Raw genomic sequence first — 21498 nt, 5'->3', positions numbered from 1 at the left:
AGGTGGACTTCCTGTTTTAGACCTCCCCGTTTCGGCACCAAATTAAGACGTTTAAAAATCCAATTCTCCGCTCTACTCACGGGTAGTTGCTTTAAGATCAAATTGTCCACAGGAAAAAGTCAGCGCTCTCCGGCAACAGCTATGCGGCTTCGCTCCGTGGAAGAAGCAGTCAATTCGAAGCACCGCGCCGCTCACCCCACATCGCTCCAATCCCCAAAACCGGGTTTCCCTGTGAGTAGGGGAGGCGCAAAAGGTGCCAGCCGAATCCCACATTCACAGGCTTCACCCGCCTGTGATTTCTAGTGGGTCTCCGCCTTAGCCGTGGCGGCCAGACCCAGATTCCTATGAAGCAAATTCCTCCCGATCAGAGGAATTCCGCCATTACCGGAGGCGCTAACCCGGAAGTCCCTCGATTTCTGTTCTCATCCTGAAGCAAAGTTATTAGCCCGAGGTAATATTTCTGGGTTAGCGGAGTCTGTAACCTGAAGCGTATGTAACCCAAGGTACCACTGTACTTGAAATCCAGTGTTTCAGAGCAGCTTCTTGGTTATCCTCTTTGAATTAGAGCTGTATTGCCCGTGGCAGAGTCAACAAACTGTTAATGCACAGGTTGTTTCTCAGCAGTTTACAAAACATAAAAAGCAATTGTACAACATTCTTAAGATACAGAATAATTAAATATATACATAATTCAGTGTCAATAGCTAGAGCCTATTTGATGGACTTGCTAAACAGTTTCAGCCATGTGCTTCTGTGGAAAGCCCTCTGACAGCGCTTTGCTTGAATGCTATGTGTAGTGCTCAATGGAGGCACTTTGCAAATTGTTGCTTGGCTATGGCACTTCGTTCTTCCAAGTGGGCTAGCTAACACTCTGACTGCTGAATATTATGGTTTTTCAAGATAATTAAAGTAAAAATCTTAATTTTAACACTGAGAGCCAGCATGAAGTACTGTTCTAGGAACAGACCTACTGGGCCACAATTCCATTCCAGAAAGTTGGCCTATTCAGCTGTACTGCCCTTCTGAATTGGAGGAGTTAACCAACTGCTGCCTGCTTGTTTTCTCCAGCCAGCTACTCAGCTGCTGCACAAGAAAACCTGAATGATTGTGGGGCATAAATAGTTTTACTTGGTATATGGATATGTCTCAAGGTGTCCAGTTACAAGAATCTTGTGTGAATGAGAGCTTATCAGAAACAAAGACCTGAGCGCAATGGAGATCTTACTGAAGGGAAGGCCTTAGCTCAGTGGTAAAGCCCACATTTTGTATGGAAATGGCCCCAAGTTTTCTTCCTAGCATCTCCAGGTTGGATTCAGAAAGACTCCTGCCTGAAACCCTGTAGTACTCCAGCTTGGTTCCCAGGGCTTGGGAACCTTTTAAAGCCCCAGAGCAATGTTCCCTCATAAGGATGGGAGCCACATGCCAGTAGTGGGCAGGGCCAGAGAAAAGTAGCTCAGAGTCTTGTAGTTTAATACAGTAGGCTACATTCCAGCCACACAAGATGCATTCCAGCCAGGCAACGGCACTCAAGCAGGACATGAAGCATGACCAAGTAAGAATCCTGAGAACAATATGGAGAGGGGCTACATTTGGCCCCCAGGTCTGAGGTTCCTTGTGTAGACAGTATTGAACTAGGTGAATCAGTGATCTGACTTGCCAAAGGCATCATCCTGTACTCCTAATATTCTTCATTCCTGTACAGAGCCCTTTTTGACTATGACCGAACTCGGGACAGCTGCTTGCCCAGTCAAGGACTGAGTTTTTCTTACGGGGACATCTTGCATGTGATTAATGCCTCAGATGATGAGTGGTGGCAGGCGAGGCTCGTGACCCCTCATGGAGAGAGCGAGCAAATTGGCGTCATTCCCAGCAAGAAAAGGTGAGTGTTCATTCTGTAATAAGAGCTAGTTTCCAGCTGATATTGCCCACCCTTGGCCAGCCTGCTATCTTTCAGGTGTGCCTGCAATAGCCTGCTAAAAGTAGCTAGTCAGGGAGGGGTGGCCTTTTTTGGGGCTCTTCACTGATTTATGGCAAGCAAAGTGAACATTTCTTCATGTCCTGCTGGGCAGGGAAGGTGCTACCCATCACAGAGAATGGCTGTGGCTGTAAACTTTGCCCCATCTAATGTAGAACCGCAGACCTGGTAGGAAGAATGGCTAACCACTCATTGTGGTATGTCTGAGAAAGAAATGGGTCCTGGGGAGGGAACAAGGATCAGTGGTGTGCGGGGAGCCACACTTGAATGTAATAATATCTTTTTCTCTTGATGTAATCAGAGTGGAAAAGAAGGAAAGAGCACGGTTGAAAACTGTGAAGTTCCATGCCCGAACTGGAATGATAGAGTCCAATCGGGTAAGTGCTGTTGAAGGGGAGGGGAGGGTTGGCACACAGGAATGGTTAATGAGGTAACTTAATAAATGTAATCATGCACTGTCCAAGGTGGTACAACAGTTAATCTAGATCAGGGGTTGGTGGAATTATTTGAGCCTAAGTTTGGTAGCTGGAGCATCCTTAAGAAAAACTTGTGGACTGGAACTTGATTTGTCCTCGGACATGAAGATAAAGCCTAAAGCCCTGCCCCATTAGTCTTGCAGCATCCTGCTTTTGTTCCCCATGGCACAGGTTACATTACTGATGGCCAACCGCAGATGCACTAGAACTGGCTCAAAGTTGTTGACGGAATGCAGGGACTATGAATATATTGAGTGGTGGGGAAGCCACAGACAGGGAAGTGTTAGTGACCCTTCTGGTGATGAAAGGGTTGGGCCATAAGGGACACATCTTTGTTGCTGTGGAAATGCTGATTGGTTAGTCATCTTCCACCATCCCTAAACCCCATTTTTCTCTGCACGTAATTTTTCTCTTATTCCCGTTTACATGTAATTTCCATTATTTCATTTGAGGGGGTAGCTTCCCTGACACTGATCATCATTGCCTTTTCATTTTATTTTTTCTTGCATGCTTTAAACTCCATTGTTTGTTCTTTTTGTTCTTTTTGTTGTTGTTTTTTCTTTCTTCCCCCTCCTTCCATCTCCATCTTCTTCACAGTCGATCAAAACGAAACGTAAAAAGAGTTTCCGCCTCTCTCGAAAGTTCCCATTTTACAAGAGCAAAGAGAACATGGCTCAGGAGAGCAGCGTACAGGACCGTAAGTAGCAGCTGCCCTGCTCAAATTCTGGCTTGGGAGGTTCCTGTGGCCAAGGAGCAGCATGCTGCTCACAAGAAATACTGTTCCAGCACCTGTGGTCGTGAGGCCTTGCTGGATTCGGCACTGCAATGAGGACTGCACTATCCAGAAAGGCCTCAGCTTCCCCAAGGCCATGAACAGCCCCTTGGAGTGAGCATTGCTGTTCACCTGCCTGTGTTGAGAGATGATGCAAGTCCAAGAGATGTTCTGTTCCCTGCTGTCGTCAAGTTGAAACAAGCACTGGTGTAGGAGAGGTTGCCAGTTGCTCCTGGTATCCCCAGTCACTGTTGCTTGCTCTCCCTTACCTTATCTGCACTAGTTATGCTTCCAGACCACCCTTGAAACTTGTGTCCTTTGATAGGGGATCTGCCAGCCTCTTGAGTATGCCACCTTTTCCTAACTTTCTTGTGACTGACCAACATTCTCCCTTCTCTACTGTCATAGGCCAAAAAGCCTGTATAGGGATACAGTAATGCAGCTTGCTCCAACCGGTGTTTTTGGAGAGCCCAGTCCTGTGGGTATCACAGAAGTTGCTGGTGAAAATGCAGGGCTTTGGTTGCCAGCATACTTCCCTTCTCCGCCCTGTGATGCAAAATAGATTGAGCCAACAGGCAAAAAGATGTGTACCAGTGTAATACATAAAGGTTGCATAATTTGGGCTACTGAGGCACTCTCCAAAACAGCAATAGTCTTGTAAAGTACATGTGACTTAATGGAGAACACTCTCTTAATGCCATATATATGGGAACAGGTCACTGATGAAAGAACTGCCCTGTGTTTGCTGTCAGGCTTGTGTGTGGCACAGTATGGCTTGGCTGCCCCTGTGTCATGGGCTCTAATATTAACCTACCTTAATGCCTTCATACGAGGCAGAATTATTCCAGGACAAATGATTTGTCATCTAGCCCAGTATTGTCTACTCTGACTGGCAGTGCTTTTCCAGTGACTTTCCTTTCACCTGCATCCTTTTTCTTTAAATGAGGAAATACAAGGACTTGAACTGGGACCTTCTGCATGTAAAGCATACATACTGGCAGGGGCCAGCGTGCCTCCTCCTGTCATTGACACTGCAAGAAAAGCAGCAATCAAAAAGCTTGGTTGCAAATGCTGGGCTTGTGGGAGCCAGAGAGTGTATTGAAATGCCTGGAAAAGCTTCCAGTTCTGCAAGAGGTCTTCACAGTCTGTGCTTTGTGGAACAGGGCTGATATCTGGGGCTAGCTCCTTCCTCTTGTATTGTTCATCTACAAACAGTTTCATGCTGATACCTGCAGTCAGCTGTAGAATTAAGAGTGGCAAGTGTGGATTAATGGGGGAAATGAATGAAATGGACAAAGCCATCTGTTTGTCAGTGTTTTTCTTGAGCTTGTTGCTGGAGTCCATGCCTCTTGGTACCAGTTGCCCAGGAGAATTTTGGAAGAACAAGGGACTCAGTTTGGTGACACTGACCTGGTTAGTCTGGTGGCTCAAAAACACAGGGTCTTATACTCTGCTTCTTCCACAGAGAGGTGGCTGCTCTTTGCAGTTCTCTGTCAGTGATTCTGCTGAAGCACCCCTTTGTCTGAGGCATTCACTAAATCAAGGGTAGGAAACCTGTGGCTCTCCAGGTGTTGTTGAACTCTGAACTCCCGTCAGCTATAACTGGCATAGCTAGTGGTCAGAGATGATGACAGTTGAGAGTTCAGCAGCGCCTGAAAAGTCACAAGTTGCCCATCTCTGGACTAGATCATCTAGTATTAAGCAGTATTAACTAGGGCTCAGAAATACCCAGAGACATTGGTGCTAAAATGTGTTGGGAAACTGAATAGCCTTGGCCTTCGGGAGGTGGCTGAGCTAGAGCTTTGGGCAGGAATTTCTGAATGCCCAGAGGGTTTGGGGCAGAGAGGATCTTTGAAAGTGTTGGTCAGGAGCTTTAACTTCACTTGCTATTGCAGCTCTCTGCCATTCTGCACTCCTGTCACTAATGCTGTCCTGGCTCTGTGTCTCCTCTCCTCTTCTCTCCTCTCCTCCTCTCTCTTCTCTTCTCTTCTCTTCTCTTCTCCTCTCCTCTTCTCTTCTCTTCTCTTCTCTTCTCTTCTCTTCTCTTCTCTTCTCTTCTCTCCCCTCTCCCACTTCTGGCTGGCTGTGAATCAGGACTTCCCTGGGTTAAGTGACGATTATTATGGCGCAAAGAACCTGAGTAAGTGAAATTTCACTGCACATGATCACTTTTCATTGCTAGCATGTGTGTGACTGGAAACAAGCTTCTGCGCTTGGAGCAGCCACACTAGTCCCTGAGCCCAGTCAGACCATGGCCACTTCTGAACATCATGTGGGCCGTAGCCTGCTATGGAGCAAGAGAACTGAGCCCACTTCTAGCCTGTGGCCAGTGAATAGGCTTTGTGAACCTGTCCCTAAAAGACAGCTCACCACTAGAGTGCAGTGAGGAGTACAGTAAACGGGCCAGGACTTCCTGATTACTTGCAAGCAAGTTCTAGGGAAGGATGTTGGCAAGGCAGAAAGGAGGTCCTGGTGTTAGGAAATCCTAAGTGGGTGAAGCCTTGCTTTCTGCCCTGTTGGCATTGTCTGAGAGCCCCTTTTCACCCATGCCATAGAAATGGGAATCCCTCAGCCTGCAGTATCTTAGGGCAGCCCTGTAGGTTTTTGTCTTGTCTTCACCTGCCTGCTCTGCCAGAACCTGCCTTTCCTTTTCCCAACCCCTCTTGTAACTCTCAGTGATAAGATTGTGCCTTAATGACTAGTAAAAGGAAGCAAACTAGAAACAGGATTGTATGTCTGAGCTTCTCCTGCCTGTGCTTGGGGTCCCCTGTGCACACCTGCTGGGGATGAGCTACTGGGGGTGGCAGGATATATGTGGTGTTGCACTTTTGTCTTGGCAAGAGATCCATGAATCTTTTTGCTTCTAGAGAGTAGGGGAGACAATATTTCCTCAAAGAATGCACCAAGTTACCATAAGGTGGGGACTTAGAGCATGTACTAACTATCTGTTCAGCTTGCCCTTGCACTGTTCTTCTCTCTCCCACCCCACCCCACCCCACCCCTGTTCTTGTCATCATCAGTTGGTGTTTGTCTTCTCTTGTTGCATCTGTTTGTACTGAATCAGGGTCTCTTTCTTGGTTGCAGAGAGCGTGACATCAAACACCAGTGACAGCGAGAGTAGTTCCAGTAAGTGTCCCTCCCCTTTGTCCCATACTTTCTGCATGCAAACCCTCAAGATCCTCTGCTTGCTTCACTCTGTGTTGGAGGACAAGACTTGTTTTCCCACCCCTTTCAGGGCTGTTTTAGAGCTAGGTCTCCAAACTTGTGTTGGGACAGAACTTAGAATAAATCTTCAACCATGTATTTGTGTGGGGGGGTGTAAGATGGATAGGTTCCACAAAGCCACAAACTCTGCATTTTCTTTTTAGTTCTAGGGCCTGAATGCTAAGTAGTTCCCATTCAGATACTGTCCCTGTGGAGTTATGATACCATCTTGCAAATATTGGTGGAATCTAATGTTGCTAAAAGTTCAGTCTGATAACTGGGTAATCCTGAACTGGATGCAAACATGATGCCCATTTCCCTTGGTATAGAGGCTGCTGCCTGCATTTATTTTGCAGGCTTTGGAATGTGTGCCTCTAGGGCACTTGCCCTTCAGTGCTGGGCATAGCATCCTTTGGAAGATGGCTTCTTTCAGAGGTTCTTCCCTCTAAAGTTGGAGCAGGGTGAGAAGCACATACTGTAGGGAAGGCAGTTCTTCTCACTAATCGTTGTAGAGAAATTCAGCTTTGTACCTGAGAATTGTGTGTGCTTTGCCACTCTGCTCCTGCCACTTTTGGGTGGGTGGGAGGTTGTTGCTGCAAAGACATCTGCAGCACAGGCTGACTGTTTTTCCTCTCCATTACTTTCAGAAGGGCAAGAGGACACAATTCTGTCATATGAACCTGTGACCCGGCAAGAAAGTAAGTTGGCAAAAGAAGAGCTTGCTGCACTACAATGAGTGGAAGCTCTCATGTTCCTCTGCTCTGCTTTTCCTGGGTAGTTTTTTCAGAGTTGACTTGAGGCTACACTTCAAGGCTCCCTCATATCTTTGTGGCTATGTTTACAGTTCACTATGCGAGACCAGTGATCGTTCTGGGACCCACGAAAGACCGAGTCAATGATGATCTCATCTCAGAGTTCCCACACAAATTTGGTTCCTGTGTGCCACGTAAGTGCTGGTCGCCTGCAGGGAGAAGAGTGTTCTGGGATAGGCTAACATGGGTTAATTCAAAGTGAAATGGAGAAACTTGCACCTGAGCAATGTCTGTAAGCCCTGCACCCTGTTTGAATACTTGAATGAGAAGGGATGGAGAGGGCTCAACATGGCAGCCAGGATTCTGCTGTTAGTTGGTCCTTCTTTTTTTCAACATACTGCAGATGCTGGGTTGTACAGCCGAAGTTAGCCATACCTGTTAATTTGCCTGAGAAGATGGGGACTCTGAGCCCATAGTTGTGGGCATTGCTCCCTGAGCAACAGAAAGGGCTGATGCATTACAGATTTGCTATGTTCTATTCCAGACACTACCAGGCCTAGGCGTGAGAATGAAGTAGATGGGCAGGATTACCACTTTGTGGCATCCCGGGAGCAGATGGAGAAGGACATTCAAGACAGCAAGTTTATTGAGGCTGGGCAGTTCAATGACAATCTCTATGGGACCAGTATTCAGTCTGTGCGGGCTGTAGCAGAACGGGTAAGTAACTGTGTCCAGGACAACATGTGATAGCTGTGGCTGCAACCTCCTTAGGATTTCTGTCATAGCTTCTCAGGTACTGTTCATGAGTTCTCTCTGCGCTGTGACTGAGCCGCTAGCACAAAGTGCAATACATTCAAGTTAAATTATTATGGGCTTGGGACACTTGAAAGCATCACTTTTAATTGGGAATAAAACACTGAGGCCCTTTTGGGACTGATGTTGCAGGTTCAGGAGGTTATTGCATGCAAGAGAGTGCCAGCCCTAGAGTGACCCAGACATGATCTGATTTTTGATGTAGCTATACTCACCTAGTGACCAGGGCGTGTGTTGTGATCTTAGAGTGGGATTTTTGTTTGTGGGGGCTTGTTGAAACTGCTTAGCAAAGGCTTGGTAATAACTGGCACCCTCGGTACTGCAGGGGAAGCACTGTATCCTTGATGTGTCTGGCAATGCCATCAAGAGGTTGCAGCAAGCACAACTGTACCCAATCGCCATTTTCATCAAGCCAAAATCCATCGAAGCACTCATGTGAGTAGTATGGCAGCTGTGAATATTTGTTATCCTGCCTGCTGTTGGAGGGTGTGTGTGTGCGTGTACACGCAGTGGGGAAAAGGGGATGCCATGAAGAGAAAGTGGCTGCCTCTTCTGCACTTGGGTCAGCTTAGGGAGCACTGCATGCTCTATCAACACAGCCCTTGCCTGTTGGGATTCCAGAATCTCCTGTACCAGCCACCGATAGGCCCACCTTAGAAAAGAAAGCTTTCCACAGACAACTATAATTCCTGATCACTGGGTGTTCTGGCAAGGGCTAATGGGAATTGTAGACCAACATCACCTTCTGTTCAGGCTACCTATCCCTGAACTGAAGACTTACAGCTTCAAGCGACTTGTTTCAATTGCAGCATTGCCAGTGGAGCTGTACACAAGCCTATTTTTGGATTTTGCACTCTTACACAGTGGCCAGAAATGTGCCTGGGCTTGTGCCAGGTCTCGTGTATTTGTACTGAGTCTCTTCCATTTGGGCTGGCAGGGAGATGAACCGGAGGCAGACATACGAACAAGCCAACAAGGTATTTGACAAAGCCATGAAACTGGAGCAGGAATTTGGAGAATATTTTACAGGTGAGAATCTAGACTGTTCCTGAATGACTGGTGATGACATTCACACTCACATTTTTTGTGAAGAAAAGGGAACAGGCAGCAACCATTTTAGGTTTGTCCAATTGGTGTGCAGGTCCTTCTGGACCTGGAAGAGGGCAGAATGGGGGCAAGGCAGGGCATGTGAGGCCTGGGAGCAGAACCCCATGTGAAATGGTCAACACCTGTACCTGTGCTCACCAAGGATTTTAAAAAGAGGAGACTTTAAGGCACAGGCTAGGCTAGGCTGAAAAAGTGTCAGGGCTGGCAATCCTTTGAAAAGGTTGCAGCAATCTCCTGCCATCTCCATCAGGTTTCTAGCAGGGTACAGGGTATCCCTAGGAGGTTACAGCAGATGTTACATGGTGTGCTTTAGAAAAGGTAATGCAAGATGAAATTCACGTGTTGGTGTCTTTTAAAGTAGGCTGGCTCAGAAAGCTGTTTCCAGTGCTGAACAAGTAGTGCAAGTTGGTTCTGCTGCAGTTAGTTGCTCCTGAAACCTGTTCTCACACACAATACAGAAGCACAGGGATAGAGATATTATTGGCTTCCATCAATCTTTTGCTTGATGCCACAACTTAAGTTGGATGTTAGAATTTGAACTTGAGGAGGCAGTACAATTCCCTCCTCAGGTAGATAGAAAGGAGCTTGCCAAGTTTGATGTCTCTTCTACACTAGTAAATAACTGTTTTTGGTTTGTGTTTTCCAGCCATTGTACAAGGAGACTCTCTGGAAGAGATTTACAGTAAAATCAAACAGATAATAGAAGACCAATCTGGGCATTATATTTGGGTCCCATCCCCTGAGAAACTGTGAAGTCTCCACTTTCCAATCAACTTGTGAGAAGATCAGAGACCCCTCCCCCAGCCCCCTGCCCTTGGGGGCGGGGAGCATGAAGACCATCCCTGTCCCTTTTTTAGATGGTTGACAATTGAGTTTTCTAGTCCTGTTTTCTTTTTCTTGGGATGGACCAATCTCCTTCATCAAGTGACTGTCCCCACTCGTTCCTGCATGGACCTTCCTGTTGCTCCTTTAGAAATGGAGGCAAACCCCATTTGAGAGTTTTGTGTGTTTTTTTAATTAAAAAAAAATTACTATCAAGAGTTAAAATAAAGAAGCAAGATGGGAGGTAGCAGATGAGGACTAGCTTAAAAGAGCCACCAAGGCAACAGATAAGGACACTGTCTGCCCCTGTAAACATGCTGAGGACTGGCAACCTGGGGCAGCTTTTCCAAGAGTGCAGTGTTCACCCAGCACTGTGATGGAAGGGAAGGCAACAGAATGCATATAAAATTAAAAACATGAGGGGGGCTGCTTAAGTGGTACTTTGTTAGTGCAAGAATTATATTACTGTCATATCTCAGCCATGTGGCCTAGAAACCCTTTTGTGGCTGAGGGTGGATTTAAAGGTACCAAGTGTTTGGTTTCTTTGGGTGCTGCTGAGTGTTTTTTTGGAAATCCAATTTTGTAGGGAAGGCTGTGTTTGGAAAGAACTGCAACTGGCGCTGTGGTTGTGATGTGTGCAGAGAGCCCAGGACCACATGTGAAGCTTCAGCAGTTGATTTGAGCACCATAAAGCAAATTGAAAATGCTACCTATTGCACATTGTTTTATGTCACCTGATGTGTTTGCATGAGAGGTTTCTTCTGGGTTTTTTGGTTTTTTTAAAAGCTGGCGTTAAACCAAAATCATGTTTGTGTTGGTGTGTTGGCTTTTCATTATTCCCAGCTTTTGATTTTAATAATGAACTTAACGGGTATACAATCCAGTTTTTTAAGTTATTTTTTAAGATTGTTCCGTTGTAAATAGATTCCAGACTCAGACCCAACCTACAGACCATGTGGAATGAGCACACCAGCTGTTCTTTGTTGTGATGGGGTCACTTCCCTGTAGGGAGACTGAACTCCATCCCACTGACTTTTTTCTGGTGGAATAACATTTTGAGATCCTTACAGCGAAGCTGAAAGCAGCAGATGAAAATGGGAAGAGAATCTGCATCCTAGATGGATACAATATCCCAACCGCATTCAGAACAGACTTCTCTGGAAATCCTTATTCTAGCAGAATTTTTTCAAATTCTGGTTGTAACACTTGGAAGCCCTTCCTGACAAGTGCATCAGCAGGGGCTCAGTGAAGAACACCATCCCTCTTATTTTGCATTTCTGTATAATTTCTGTTCCGAGATGAGCCCCCATTACCCCACATGGCCAACCTCAGCTTGCAGTTCTTCAAGACAGGAAAGGGTAGGTGGAATTCAGAATGCACGCTGTTGTGAGGCACAGACTGTTAGTTTTACATGTACTGAGGCAGTTGCTTCCAGGAAGCCTTGATATATGCTCATCCTAATCATGTCCGTCAATGTGTAAGCTGTGTGGGTAAAAAAGTTTCTTGTTTGCCTGCTGAGCAAGAAAATAAGCTGGATCATTATTGAGAGAAGTTTTCAAGCACTCCCTAGTTTGGTACAAGCCCTCGCCTGTTATTCAAAAGGAGATTTGCTCGTTTTCCCAGTCTTGTCCCATCCAGCTCTCGAATCAGGCACTCGTACGCATCCGTTTTCCATGGAATGACAGCAATGGATGTTATGGGAGGAGACCCCAGTGTTACTGGTCCTAAGGGAGTGAGTAGGACTCTGCCTCAGATTGCAGCAGGGTGATGCTGCCCACTCCATAGCTGGTAGGTAGCTCTGTCATTCATTGTGATATTTGTGCACGGGCCTCATTGTTAAATATGGGTGAAAACTCATCCTGTGGAGATTCATTCTGGTAAGCAAGAAGCTGTTTCCACATCGGCTGTGTTGCAAGAAACCAAGTGGAACTTTGGTAGCACTGGAGCTGCTGTTTGCTGGCAGGACTATGAAGAATAAAGATAAGGGAACTGTCATTTACAAGTTCCTGGTGGAGGGAGTTTGGACAAGGGGCTGCCACATGCGACTTCTACTCAGCCGGCACTGCAAGGCACATTCTTGAGAACTGGCCTGTACACAAAAGCAGCAGCTTCTGAGGTGGCCAGTCTCTAGGTTCTAACTCCTTTTCTTTTCTAATAGCCTGTCGCCTTGTCTTCTAGGCCCATGGAGAAAAGGCCTATGTACCCATGGCATAGCTGAAAGTATCAATCATGACACTAGTTGGTTTACCAGTGTTTCTTCCAAGGAGACATATATTTTTAATAAACAGAACGTTGCAATGAACTTGTCTGCTGAGGATTTATTCTGGGGCTATGGCTTGTCATCAATGTATTGGCTGCCACTGGCTCTGGGGGCCTAGTCTAGGGTAGTATACTTCTCACCACAAATCCAGGAACACATACTTTCCTTTCTCATGCACTGCTCCCGTTGTGTTGCAGGTTCAAGGTAAATAAAAGTTGCTGTGTGTTAGTCTGCGTGTTGACCCACAAGGAGGCAGTCTATCAGATGGCCTACACTGGCAGCTAGAGAAGAACTGGAGGAGACCCCCTTCCAAGGGTGGCTTGATTTGCAGTCCTGCCTAGTGGTGTGAATGGAACCACCCACCCACTTGTAGGAAAACGGTTGTTCAATACTTGTATAAATTTCTGTAGGCTGGTAGCAGAGGGACACACCTCAAGCAATGACAACAGTAGTTCCTACTATGTCCTATACAGATCCTGCATGGTTCTCGTCCTAGCTAGCACAGGCCAGTGACAAAGTGAATAGTTGCCAGCTTACTGAAGGGATGAGGCAAAAACACAATTGAGTGTTACTTTCCCCTACGTTTTGCACAGCTGCTACTGCTTTCTAGTTTGTGCCTTTTGAGTGTAGGAATGGGATGGCCAACATGACATACCTCTCACTACCCTCAACCCCAGCTAGCATGGCAGCGCTCCGGGGTGGTGGGGGCTGAAGGAAATTGCTGAGTGAAACTTCTTGCTTCTACCAGGTGGATGGAAAGTTAAACCAATAAATAGGAAAACACAAATGTCATTGCAACTGCTAAACTATTTTATTCATTGTACAACCCCACTCCAGACAAACATCTCTAACAAACTAGAAGGTGGTAGTTTATCTCACCTAACATGACACCATTGCTCAGCTGTATTCTATCTGCCCAAAGAGTTGTAGTATACTCCTATGTTCCAAGCTCTAACCATGAGCCAAAATATTTATCTGGTTTGGGCAACAAAATGACTGGTAAGTTGAGTACAGCACCAGCTGCCTTTGCTGTGGACTTGATTTCTGTCACTTATTTGGAGAGGGTCCCTTTGCTCCTGGAAGTCTGTCCATCAATACTTGGTAAAAGGCGGTCATCTGTGGGCAGAAATCACAAAAAAAGCCAAATTAGTGTCATGCATTGAATGCTGGGGGTCTAATGCAGTTTGAGCCCCTTGTATTTAGGTCAAGCAGCTTTCTTGGAAAACTTTGGGGAAAACTTGACCCAAGATATTGTGTCTATCTGCCTATTCCCCCATCCACCAGTGGCAAATTCCTTAACCCAAGGTCCCTTCATGATTAACATGGCTGATCTCAGCTAGTGATTCCAGGATGTAAAAGAGACTACCTACCATTTAGCATATTGCATCCACTGCATGCTATGGTGTTTGCACCTGCTCAATACAGGCCATCTCCCTGCGTATTCTAGAACCACAGTTAAGCTGTTTCGTTCATCCTTCCATACCTTTCTCCTGTAGCTGGTACATATATCTCTCAGGTGATTCAAGAAGAACATTGCTACGCGACACCATTGCTCAGCTGTAACATATCTGGCCAAAGTGTTGTAGTATACTCCTATGTTCCAAGCTCTAACCATGAGCCAGAATATTTCTTCATCTGGATAACTGGACCGCAGCACCTGCCAGTAACCAGGAGAAAACAGCACTGATCAGGGTTTTCACATTGAGGCTGTAGTTCTAGTAGAAACTGAAAGAATATGAGAGTTTGATGCAGCACAATAGCTTTTGAGGAAATCTGGCAGGATTTCTTGAGCACTCATGTTGGCTACAGACAAATTTCGGTTCAGAAAGACCTGGGCTACAGCTCAGAACAGCTCAGCTCACAAGCCCCTACCCAACCACATGAAGCAGTGCATGTCAGTCACCCGAAACCTTTTAGATATTGAGGCCATATATCATTACTTAGACCTGGCAAGGTCTATAGTGCACAGGTGGCCACTTCTAGTGACTCCGGAAGAAAGGAAACCCTGACAGCTATGAATTCCCAGCCCAACTTCCATTACCAGGAAATAATTTTGATGGCACTTCCTCCTCACCATGCTATCCAAAATCTTCAGAGCTTCTTCAAAGTAGCCCTGTGACTCCACCAGTGCATATGGATCTGCTCCAGGCGCATCAGATGGCAGAGTAAGCTGAATCAAGCTATGTACACATTTGCTGAATATCAGCAAAGAAAAGGGAAAGAGAATTCAATGCAAGCATGTGTAGAATGCCCTTCTGACTCATCTGCAGAGCAGTTGTCAGTTTCACACTCCTCCCCAAAGAAGCACACAGCAAAGTTTCTCCAAGGGGACAGTAGATTCCTTTCCAAACTTCCAACCTCTTCAAAGGGTGAAGTATAAACACCCGGGCAGAGCCCTTCACTACCCAGTGGTATCAATTGGGTCACTCAGATGGAGGAAGGAATGCAGGTGGGAAGAATGTAAGGAAAGAGGCCTCATCAAGGACTTCACTTACAACACATACCCCATCTCATTAAGAAAACAGCTGCGATAAGTGGTAGCAGGTACCCATTGGGACTTAGAGGGCAGGAAGGCAGGGAGACTTAACAGTTGGTGCGGCCAAAACCAATGACAGGCAGAGGCAACTAACTCTAGTTTTGTCTGCATCATCTTCCCTGCTGAGTTCTATTTGAGCAACACGGGTTAAGTAGTAGAATGCTGACAGTCAGTTCCCCTCCCTGGACTTGTAAACAAGGTTGCAAAGCAGACCGCACTGAGATTCCGCTGGCCAGGATGCATAGCCCTTAGTGTAGCTCATCCTTACCTGAAAGTCAGTCCATCGAAGGGTTCACATTTGCTAATAGTCAAAAGCTTTCTGAGGGCCTTCTTGGCGAGTGAAGGGTAGTAAGCCGGTGGAGCCATGGCCAGCGCTGGAGAAAGGAAGGCAAGACACTTTCAGAAGTGCGAAGCTCTGTTGCTATGCTATGTTACATCAGTCTGCCCGGTGAGGAAAATGCTGACTGCACCAGTCAAAAGCACAGGGGAAGCTGAAAATCTTTCCTGCTTCAAATGTTGCCGTTTACCTGAGCTGGTATCAAACAAATTCAACCACCTCTTTTGATCAGCTGGTGGCCACTGTAGCAATAATACTGCCATGGACAAAAGACTGCCAATCGGGTTGCGGGGAGCGGAATGCCAGATACTGGAAAGCGAACTGTCTGAGTGGCAGAAGCCTGTCTTTCTTCCACTACCACTAACTCTGGTCCAAAACTTCTACAAGGCAGGCTGCAGCTGAACTACTAACAGGAAAGCAAAAGAAATGGTTGTGGCAATATGAGGCCCGTGAATGCAATAGTTTGCCCCACAGAGATCCAAAAGATTAGTAATTCACTGGGCTATGGAGCACACATGGTCCCACCAAGCAAATGAAATGCAAACATGGCTCTTACAGGCAATTGATTCCAGCATCTTAGTATCGATATTGGGCCTTTCCAAAATTGTATCCAGAAGACTGGTTACTTTTGGGTCACCGAGCTTTACTCTGGCCTCAAACTCGTACAGCAGAAGTAACGTATCTGATGGGTCTTCAGAAAAGTTGCCTTTTGAGTAGAAGGAGAGTCACATGTTAGCTGGTCGCTAAATCAGCTTGTGTACTGAGGTTGGCAGACCCCCTAAATCGATAGACACTTAGCTGAAGGAGAATATAGATCCTTTGCCTTTGCTATACAGTCATACCCCGGGTTAAAGATGCTTCGGGTTAAAATGTTTTCAGGTAGCGTCCCACGGCAACCCGGAAGTATCGGAAAGGGTTACTTCCGGGTTTTGCCACTTGCGCAGACGCTCAAAATGACATCACAAGCATGCGCAGGTTGCGTTCTGCTCAGGTTGCGAACGGGGCTCCGGAACGGATCCCATTCACAACCAGAGGTACCACTGTACTAGTTTCTGTGGGTAAGATACAAACCCAGGATACAAACTTGGCCCTGCTACGTAGTGGCAAAAGGTGACTGCTTCAGGCAGATGATTTGTCATTAAACCCAACAAGCAGTCTGATATTTACACAAATATCTGAAATTTGGAAGCCAAGACTACACACCAAAATATTATTTTGAGTTTGACATGTCTTCTGTGAAGGGTAGTGAAGACAAAGGCTAGGAGCTTGTTTCAGTTCTAAGGCTAACAAGGTTCCTTAGCATCAAGGTGTTTGCTTGCAAGTTTCCATCAGGAATAGTTTCATCTGCCGTCTTAAACCAGGAATTTCATCCGCACTCTGCCCAGGAATTTTAAAGAGAGCACTGGATGTCCAGGGGTACAGGTAGTCCTCAAAGATGGTGACTCCCATCTGAAGCAGGCTTGAACCTCTGAAAAGATCTCAGCTGCAGGGGCATTTTTGGTCTCCTCTCACCATATGTCTCAGGGCCAAGCTTTTTTTTATTCATTCCAGCTCCTCCACCAACCACCACATATGGCTTAACATTTGTAAGCAGCAACTATAAGTAGTATACTTACAACACTATGCTTGCAATCTACACTGACCTGGGCATAAATTGTATTCAGTTCAGTGGAACTGACTTCTGAGCAAATATGCCTAGGTTCCAAGAAACTTGCGCAGCAATAATTCATACCTTCCCACCCAGCTCTCCAGCATCATGCTTTTGTTCTTCATTCTCCTGGGCTGCATGTATTTCCTGCATCCCAAGAGAAGTCACTGTACCAGCGTCTACCAAAGCAAGATGAGAGTCCCACCCACTTCTTTGGGCAGATATATATTGTGTCAACAGCAGCACTTTGTATTGCATAATCTCCAACTCACCAGTTTCTTTCAGATATGTCCCGATATCCCAACAAGTCTCTATGTGTCCGAGGGCCTCCACCAGTAGTTCATTCTGATTTGAAAACAAATATATAATTGGGGGGGGGGATTCCACTTTTGAACCATAACAGTTGCACTATTCTCTGGGTAAGGCAGGTGGGGTGGGGTGGGGTGTTGCATTCCGTACATAGGATTTTAGCTCCTTGACTTGCTCAAATGCAGCTGCAAAACTCTCCAGATAAATTCCAGAGGGGAGGAAGTGTGCAAGTTTGTGAAGTGGGAAGGGCTAGGAAGATGGCCTGGATATCCCATGAGGAAGTCCAGTTTACCCAGAGTCCTCCAAATGTAATTCTAATGTTTCTAATAGATGTTTGAAATTGCGCAACTTATTGGGGGGGGGGTTGGAGCCCTGCTTATGCTGCTATATGAAAAGTGGTATATAAATTCCCAGATTTCCAAAGAGGAAGTGGGCAACTGTCCTCTCAGCATCGAATCCACATCAAACAGAAACTCGGCTGTACCTTCGAGCTTGCATAAAGCATTTGTCACAAAAGGGAGGGGTGTAGAATTCTTACTCCATCCAAACTCTACCTGGCCAGTGGAGCTGTTCCGTCCCATTTCAAGACCAATGGCAATAGCCATAAGCAGGCATAATCTCTGGTCAAGCAGAACGGTTTTCTCAGCAGGACAAAGCCGAGCAAACTGCAACAGGAAACATTTAATAGAAATGTGATTGTTGTCCCTTTTCTTTGGATGCCAGAGGGTCTTCTCTCTACAAACACACTCTCCCTCCCACTCTCCCTCCACATTGCAGAGCCCAAGTCTTCTACCTCTCTGCTCCCACCAAATCTGACCCTCCTAGGTTCCTATGAAGGGCCTGGACAGAAGCAATAGGAGCTGTGGAGCGCAAAGTGCCCAAGCCCTTTCGGGTATTTACTGCAGCATTCATCTTCAAAGCTCACAAACAATCATTGATGTTCTGAGCAAAACTGAAAATAGTTCAGCTAGCCCTTGTTTACATGGTGACAAAGAAAGCCTTCTAACAGTATCTTTCATGTTAAACATGGAAATCAAGGCAGGAAACAAAGCCTTATGAGGAGCGCTTGAAGGAGCTGGGTATGCTTAGCCTGCAAGAGAGGAGACTGAGAGGAGATATGGTAGCCATCTTCGAATATCTTAAGGGCTGCTGCCACAGGGGCAAGCTTGTTTTCTCCTGCGCTGGAGGGTAGGACTCGAATCTATGGCTTCAAGTTTCAAGAAAGGAGATTCTGACTAAAAATTCAGGAAAAACTTTCTGACAGTAAGAGCTGTTTGGCAGTGGAACAGACTCCCATGAGAGGTGGTGGCCCCTCCTTCCTTGGAGGCTTTTGAACAGAGGCTGGATGGCCTTCTGTCATGGATGCTTTAGCTGAGATTCCTGCATGGCAGGGGGTTGGACACTACAATTCTATAAAACATGTCCTGCTCCTGCCATTAAAAGATCTTCCACCTCTTAGCCACAGGCAGTATGCAGAGTTCCACTGAAGCACAGATAGGATGCTGAAGCAGCTTGGTAAAAGGAAACTTGGTGATATTCCCACATTCCCCACCTGTGGTAATGTCACATGGTCAGTGAATGCTGCCCTAGGGAGGCTGAACTAACCTGGAACAATTTCTCAAAGGTTAAGCCAGGATGATTCACTTATTCCCTGGGAAACCCCCTTCTTCTGAACTCACTTTCAAAACAGGGTCTACTGATCTCAACAAATTCTCTCAAATTTGCAATATTTACCACCATCATGACAATGATTAATTGGGATGTTTGTGGTTTCCCCTAAACTTACCAGCCCATCCTAGCATCTCAACTATAGCCTGAAAGACTCTGAATGTTGCAGTGAAGACCATGCCTAGCAACCCACCTTTCTGAAATACATACTGTTACAAAGGTTGCAGCATGCCACCCCCTATCTGCCATGTGGTAGCAAGGCTCCAGTGGGTTCTAGCTGCTCAGGTAGGGCAGTGTTTTCATTGAGAAACCTATGTGTCTTTAGGAAATATGGTTTATTGGGCATGTATTTACACCTCGGTCTACACTGGAGAGTTCAGGGCATTAATCTCAAGAGGGGATCAATAAATAATAATAATTATAATTATACCCCGCCCATCCAGCTGGGTTTCCCCAGCCACTCTGGGTGGCTCCCAAGAGATTAAAAACAGAATAAACATCAAACATTAAAAACTTCCCTAAACAAGATGTTTCTGCCCTGCATGCCCTTGTCCAGAGTTCTGGCTCCACCCTTCTCCTTCCCAAAGATACTTTCGAGAGAGAAAACCGAAGCCTCGTGTAAAACAACACCTTTTTCCTGTGGGCACAGCCTGACTGCTCCCCTCTTTTCCTATGCCATAGAAGCTGAAATCCTAAATCTTTCTCTGCCCACAGTAACCCTGGGAACTCTCCCCTCTGTCCAATGCAGAAAATATCTTGCCCTGGTGGTGGTTTCACTGAAGAGCCACTATTTCTTAATAGCTACCCTCAACCAGCCTTGCCAGCATGGGCTAAGTCCAGAAATGTCCACGTTTGGCAGAGTTTACTTAAACCTTTGTTAGTTCTAGCTTTCATTGATTCTACCAAAATCTATGACGATACACACAGTCCTCTACTTGGAAGCTGCTGGAACAAACCATTAAACTTATTTGGCAGCACTTATGTGCATTTAACCTGTGCTATTTCAACCATATACCAAGCCAGGCAGAGCTTCAAAGTTCACCCTGGGTATACTTGGGGATACCCAACACAAAAATAACTTTCAAACTCTCTGCTTTCCTGGGGGTGGGGGTGGGGACAAGGCTCACTCAGTGTACCAGCTCTGGGATGCTCTTGCGAGATCTTGCAGGGCAATCTAAGTTCCTGTGAGATCTCATGCAAACATCCCAAGGCTTTCAGAGATGGCAAACTGAGATGACCTTGCCTGGCAAGCAAGGTGGAGAATTTAAGAGCTCTTTCAGTGCTGGGTCCACCTGGGTTACTGTGTATGCGGGGACCCTTTGGAACCGAACCCCCATGTAAAATGTGAGCAAACTGTTCAGAACTGCATCTGACCACAACTGAAAAAAGGATTTTTAGATTTGGATTCCAAGTGGATTTGCCAGATGGCTGGGATACTCTTGTCTGCCTGCTGCCCACACTCTGCTATAGCTCAACACGTTCCTTTACACTTCAACAGGACACAGCAACCTGACTTCTCCAAAAGCTTCTCTACCTTAAATAGATCTCTGCTGGCAGTAAATCACAAGGTTGCTTCTACATCTACTGAATCCCCAGCTAACCAATATTTATTAGTGTTATCATCATCATCATCATTATTGTTATTTATTATTACAATTTATTACCCACCCTTCACCCTAAGGTCCCATGGCAGGCTGCACCAACTGGAACAACAACATGAGCATTAAAACACAATATTAAGCAATATTAAAAACAGTTTAAAACAAAATTGCAAAAAATAAGCTAGGTCCTAAAAATAAACGTCTAAGTGTCAAAACCCAGGGCGAAGAGTTTAAAGCACTCCTCAGAATGGAACAGAAGTGATTTTGATTTCCACCCCAGGCCACTAAGTTTAAACATGGTTGCTCAACAAAATATTTTCTTATTAACAATTCCAGGTTGACCTCCTGAGTATTAGAGAAAGTTGTACAGTAGGACTTAAAGCTGGTAGGACCTCTTCTCCCTATGTGATAGAGTTAATTGTGGTTCAGTAAAATCAGTAACAGATTTGGAGCAATGGCAAACTTGCCAAATCACAGTAATCAACTGTTAGCTTTCTGTGACCCGGTTCAGTAACATGGCACACAATACATGACTGACACACTCAAATCTGGGAAGTACCAAGTGACATGCTCTGAAGAGCATTTTGTTTGCGGACTCTCGCTGAGCTGAAAATAAAACCATTCATTGCAGCACACAGAATGTTGGCAGAAGTACATACCTTGAATGAAATTAGAAATAAATCCTTTGTTAGTCTCAGGCAGCCCCCCGACATGGCAGCAAAGGTCCAAGCTTAGAGAGCAAGTAGGAAAGAACAAGATTTAAAACACACCACAAAAATCAACAACTCTGCTTTGTCTCTTCCGACAGGTTAAGTAGGCTCAGTATTAACTTCAAATATGATGTGACATGCATTTAGGATCAACGGGAAACAACTAGTAGTTTGGCATCAATATCTTATTTCAATAGGTGATCATTTTGTCAATTAAAACGTTTGTGCCACAAAACAAGATTCTGACTATAAGCAGAAAACTCCACAGAGATCCCTTCAACTATATTGTTACTATACAACCTATGTTGCCTTTCCCCCTTTTTGGTCTTTTTGAATCCCTCACTTCTACTGTGGAATTAATGTTCATGTGGCAAAAAGGTCATGTAAATCAGTTGCCATGAGTAACTGCTGAGCAAAATCACCAGGGTGCACACCTTAAATGTGCAAGAAAACCCACACCGTTCATTGTATGTAAGCAGCAGATTTACTGCAATCTGTCATTGCTGTT

At 45.7% G+C, this 21498-nt stretch overlaps 2 protein-coding genes across 15 annotated transcripts in view; one reads left to right on the top strand and one right to left on the bottom strand.

The window, feature by feature from the left end:
- DLG3 (discs large MAGUK scaffold protein 3) overlaps positions 1-12223 on the top strand; it is a 115497-nt gene extending 103274 nt beyond the window's left edge. For 7 of the 11 annotated variants that reach the window (XM_081846733.1, XM_081846739.1, XM_081846737.1 and 4 more), the window contains 10 exons: positions 1703-1879; positions 2277-2352; positions 3049-3148; positions 6308-6349; positions 7075-7125; positions 7272-7373; positions 7724-7896; positions 8318-8427; positions 8930-9021; positions 9746-12223. In XM_081846733.1, coding sequence (XP_081702859.1) covers positions 1703-1879; positions 2277-2352; positions 3049-3148; positions 6308-6349; positions 7075-7125; positions 7272-7373; positions 7724-7896; positions 8318-8427; positions 8930-9021; positions 9746-9852 — 1030 coding nt within the window. In that variant the 3' untranslated portion in view covers positions 9853-12223. Of the gene's footprint in view, positions 1-1702; positions 1880-2276; positions 2353-3048; positions 3149-5317; positions 5364-6307; positions 6350-7074; positions 7126-7271; positions 7374-7723; positions 7897-8317; positions 8428-8929; positions 9022-9745 lie in introns of all 11 variants that reach the window. The other 4 variants (XM_081846738.1, XM_081846735.1, XM_081846736.1 and 1 more) reach the window with 3 other exon arrangements.
- A 747-nt stretch (positions 12224-12970) lies between these two features.
- The window catches only part of TEX11 (testis expressed 11), a 43021-nt gene continuing 34493 nt past the window's right edge, over positions 12971-21498 (bottom strand). For 3 of the 4 annotated variants that reach the window (XM_081846729.1, XM_081846728.1, XM_081846731.1), the window contains 8 exons: positions 20940-21010; positions 17566-17676; positions 16975-17047; positions 15611-15760; positions 14986-15091; positions 14256-14376; positions 13665-13838; positions 12971-13297 (listed from right to left, as the gene is read on the bottom strand). In XM_081846729.1, coding sequence (XP_081702855.1) covers positions 13229-13297; positions 13665-13838; positions 14256-14376; positions 14986-15091; positions 15611-15760; positions 16975-17047; positions 17566-17676; positions 20940-21010 — 875 coding nt within the window. In that variant the 3' untranslated portion in view covers positions 12971-13228. The remainder of the gene's footprint in view (positions 13298-13664; positions 13839-14255; positions 14377-14985; positions 15092-15610; positions 15761-16974; positions 17048-17565; positions 17677-20939; positions 21011-21498) is intronic. The other variant, XM_081846730.1, reaches the window with a different exon arrangement.

The sequence above is a fragment of the Podarcis erhardii genome, assembly GCF_964252035.2.
Source record: "Podarcis erhardii genome assembly, chromosome: Z".
NCBI lineage: Eukaryota > Metazoa > Chordata > Lepidosauria > Squamata > Lacertidae > Podarcis > Podarcis erhardii.
The sequence above is the reverse complement of the archived record's forward strand: the minus strand, read 5'-3'. Positions and strand labels throughout refer to the sequence as shown.